Source organism: Meleagris gallopavo, chromosome 5 (genome assembly GCF_000146605.3).
Source record: "Meleagris gallopavo isolate NT-WF06-2002-E0010 breed Aviagen turkey brand Nicholas breeding stock chromosome 5, Turkey_5.1, whole genome shotgun sequence".
Classification (NCBI taxonomy): Eukaryota; Metazoa; Chordata; class Aves; order Galliformes; family Phasianidae; genus Meleagris; species Meleagris gallopavo.
Window position 1 is genome coordinate 29102273 of NC_015015.2, and position 4386 is coordinate 29106658.

The 4386-nt window shown below is 36.5% G+C and overlaps 1 protein-coding gene across 1 annotated transcript; it reads left to right on the forward strand.

The window, feature by feature from the left end:
- Window positions 1-22: 22 nt before the first annotated feature.
- On the forward strand, window positions 23-4214 carry GJD2 (gap junction protein delta 2; the record flags this gene model as incomplete). The annotated part of the gene is made up of 1 exon (XM_019616112.2): window positions 23-4214. A coding segment is annotated over one exon (846 nt), but the record flags the coding sequence as incomplete, so codon positions are not given.
- Window positions 4215-4386: the final 172 nt, after the last annotated feature.

Sequence of the window (4386 nt, forward strand, 5' to 3'; positions counted from 1 at the left end):
CACTGACGGGCTTCTCTGTTCTAGGATCCTGCTGACCGTGGTGGTGATCTTCAGGATCCTCATTGTGGCCATTGTAGGGGAGACGGTGTACGATGACGAGCAAACTATGTTTGTCTGTAATACGCTGCAGCCAGGCTGCAATCAGGCTTGTTACGACCAGGCTTTCCCTATTTCTCACATAAGGTACTGGGTGTTCCAAATCATCATGGTGTGCACTCCCAGCTTGTGCTTCATAACGTACTCTGTTCACCAGTCTGCTAAGCAGAGGGAACGGAGGTACTCCACTGTCTTCCTCACCTTGGAGAGAGACCAGGATTCAATGAAGCGTGAGGATAGTAAGAAAATCAAGAACACAATTGTCAATGGGGTGCTGCAGAACACTGAAAACTCCACCAAAGAGGCAGAACCAGACTGCTTAGAAGTGAAGGAGATCCCCAATCCTGCAATCAGAACTACAAAATCAAAGATGAGGAGGCAAGAAGGCATTTCTCGATTTTATATCATCCAAGTGGTCTTTCGAAATGCCCTAGAGATTGGATTCTTAGTGGGGCAGTATTTTCTGTATGGATTCAATGTCCCTTCCATGTATGAATGTGACAGATACCCTTGCATTAAAGAAGTAGAGTGCTATGTCTCTAGACCCACTGAGAAGACTGTGTTCTTGGTATTCATGTTTGCTGTCAGTGGCATTTGTGTGGTGCTCAATTTGGCAGAACTGAACCACTTGGGCTGGAGAAAGATCAAAATGGCAGTGAGAGGAGTACAGGCAAAAAGGAAATCCATATACGAAATCAGAAATAAGGACCTGCCAAGAATGAGCATGCCTAACTTTGGCAGGACTCAGTCAAGTGACTCAGCTTATGTGTGAGGCTGTGACAGAACTGAAACTTGGTGCCAGGTGGAACAGACCCAGACACCATTAGAGAAAGGTACATTGCTTAGGCAAGCATTTTATCAAACCACCAAGAAAGCCATTAAGGTATTGGATCTGCACTTACTGAACTAGCTGCAAAAATGCAGTGCTATGTAAAAGACTGAAAACAAAACAAAACAGCTATAAAACCATGCTTGATCTAGCCTTACAGCTACTATTATTACTAATTTTCTTTCTAAAAATTGGATGCTATCTGTTGGTGGAGCAGCTTTTTGGTCACCTTTAGGATGAGTTTACAGTTTGGACTGTCTGACAAATCTTTGTAAACATGTAGAATGTTCATATTAAAAATCTGCAAAGATAATCTATATGGGGTGGGATGGGGTGGGGGAAACTGTTGTGATGTAAGATGTAAGCATGTTTTAAAAGGAGGGTAATTGCACTGTGACCACAACTCAGTCAGGACATCTGCTCTCACCTATCTCACAGATGTCTGATGTTATTTTGCTTGTCTACATCACAGAGTTTATTCCTGGTGTGTATTACTAGATATTTTCTAACATAGTTTGTGCGTCATTTAGTTATGCTAAACAATAAATGCTGAATATAATTTTGCCATTTATTGTTTGCCTGTCCACACACACCAGAGACCTTAATCATCATATGTTAGTTGTGATCTACAAAATATATCAGTACATTTCAGTTCATTTCCTGATATGTGCACGAATAAGATGGAATTGGTTCATGCTGGCCAAGTTACGTACTTACCTACAGTTACCTATGGTGACACACATACCAAAGGAACAGAGTTCATTGCTTTTAACTGTGATTATATCACCATCTCTCTGCTCTTATTTATATAAGTGCCATACTTGAAACATCCAACTCTGTACTTAATCAGAAATTTGTCTTGGAATACCAGCTGGAATAAAGTGATTTTATACTCTCCTTTGTTTATTTTATGCTATTTGTTTAGTCATTGCAATGGTGTAAAAAGCAGCTAAAATCTCTATTCATAAATAAAGTATTTGCCTTTTTTTTTTTGTAAGCCAGAGAGGTTTGTTCTTCTTTATTATTGTATACAGTTGAAGAAATATACAAGGTCAAAATAATTGACTTACAAATACTCCTCAGGGTTTAAAGTGTCTTGCTGATATTCTGAACTCTAAGTGACAAAACCTGGAAAATCAGGACTATTCATTATGTCCGTTTTCTTCCTTAAGCAATCTTCCCCTGTCTTTAAAACCTGATCCAAAGCCCACTGACACCAACAGCCTTGTTTCTGCTGACACAAAGGGCAACACAGTTGGCTGCCAAGGTCACTCTGGAAATAGCAGGGTGCATTTACCTTGAAAATGAAACAATTGCAGCTTTTCATCAGGGAATCCAAATAGTAACCTCAGCTTTTCTGCTTTACAGCTGATTCAAGAAATGCACTGTTCCTGTCCCCTCAACTTACTGGTAAGCCACTGGGGCAATCAGAAATAAATCTCTATTAATAGCAACAATTTTAATATAGAGTACTAAGTTTTGCTTATGGACCATACTTAATTCCCACTGAATTTGACAGAAAATATCTCACTGGCAACAGTAGGACTTGGATCAGGACTTCAAAACCATAAAAGTTCATTTTTAATTAAGTGGTATCTGCATTTTAAAGAAAAGTGCCCAAATGGTGCTGGAAAATTTGGGGATACTTTATAACACACAAAGGAGATGAGGGCTTGGAACTGAAAATGGCTTTTTGATTGTATTTTATTGCAAGCCTGACAATGGATTTTTTTGTACTTTGTCCTGGAGATGCATGTAAATCTTTTCTTTTTGGATTACAGTTAATAATTCAACATTTAATTCTTGTCACTTGCCAATGTTGACAAAAAACAAAAACAAAAACAAAATACCACATAAAAAACAAACCACAGAAGTAATTAGTTCTTAGATAGTGTATTCATTATCATTTTTGTTTATGAGCTTTTTTCTTCAACAGTGAAACATAAAAAGACTTTGAAATGTGTCATGTTTTTAAAGATTTTAAAAATCTTTTTCCTTATGTGTAAAATGAAAAGTTTTCACAGTTTGATTATAGAAGATCATAAAATGGATTTGTCAAATGATTCTCTGCAGTATAAATGCTCACTGATATTGCTAGTTGACTGCATGTTCACTGGAAAACTGCCTGTTATTTTTAGAAAGGCAACATGGAAGCTAAATTCTCCATCTGCAATACAACAAGCTTCTAAAGATTACTATTTGACACAGAAATCCAAGCTTGATCTTCATTTTGTGGATTCATGGTGTGTTCTGCAACGTCTCCCTTTGAATGTATATTGAAGTGAAAAATGTTTGACAGTTGTAAGGATTGTTTTACAGTTGAAGAAATAGGAGATTTTGTGCAAAGGGCTTGATCCATCGCCAATTAAAATTGAAGGAAAAAATTCATGCTGACTTCACTGGGCTTTGGTTCAGGTTCAGCTTGATTTCCTGTCAGGCAGAAGCCCTAATGCAAGTTATTTCCTGCAGATGCATAGGCAGTGTTCAGTCAAACTCGAGTGAAGGTGCACATCTTGATAGCTGTAAGGTTTTAATGCTTAAAATTTCTTCATGTATGACACAGAAATGATCTGTTTGTAATAGTCAAAGCCAGTGACTCAGTTCATTCAATTACTTTATGCGGTTGCACATTTTGTACTCCAGTAAGCTGGGATTCTTCAGAATTTTCATAAGAGAAATATATAAGGAAATACAGATGTTGATTTATTCAATAGAATCTATGATAAAGAAGGGAAAGGCTCGTAATTTGCTCAACAGAAATGCAATTCCTCTATTTTTTTCAGTAAGTTCTAAATCATATTTTATTTCAGAAGAGAAATGAAATGATGTTAGGAGATCAAGTGTTCCAGTCTGCCTTTTCAGCTGCTGCTTTTTGTTTCTCACCTATGACTCTTTTGTCATGAGCAAGAGAAATATTGGAAACACCTTTTTCAGTCAGTGTATCATATAAGAGTTGTATGATTAATGTTAATGGACTGTTTGCTCGAAAGCTGACTATTCATTTACAGAATAAATGCTTTAAAATTATCACAACGATGGGAAAGTGTGTTAACTGAACAGAAATGAATGAGAGCCAAAGCATAAATTACAGCCACTTAAACTTTGCTTCCGTCTCACTGAAATGAATTAATTTTTCCAGTGATATGTATGGAAGATTCAGATATTAAATATAAAATTCAGTTCATCTTTGTATTTTTCATTCTATACCCTGTCTGGTAGTAGTGACCAACAATGTTTCTTATCTTAAATGAAAACAAATATTATGATTGCTAGACTTTTATGGAAAGCTGCAGTAGAATTGAATATGCTATTGATTTTTATAAACAGACATAAAATAATAATGTTATTTTTTGCATAGTCTTGATCTTGTTCTCTTTAAACCTGTGTGGATTTCTAAAATTTTTTGTATAGGGTTTCTGTCTTGCTAGGTATATTTAAGTTGAAATAATAGTTTTAGGTGT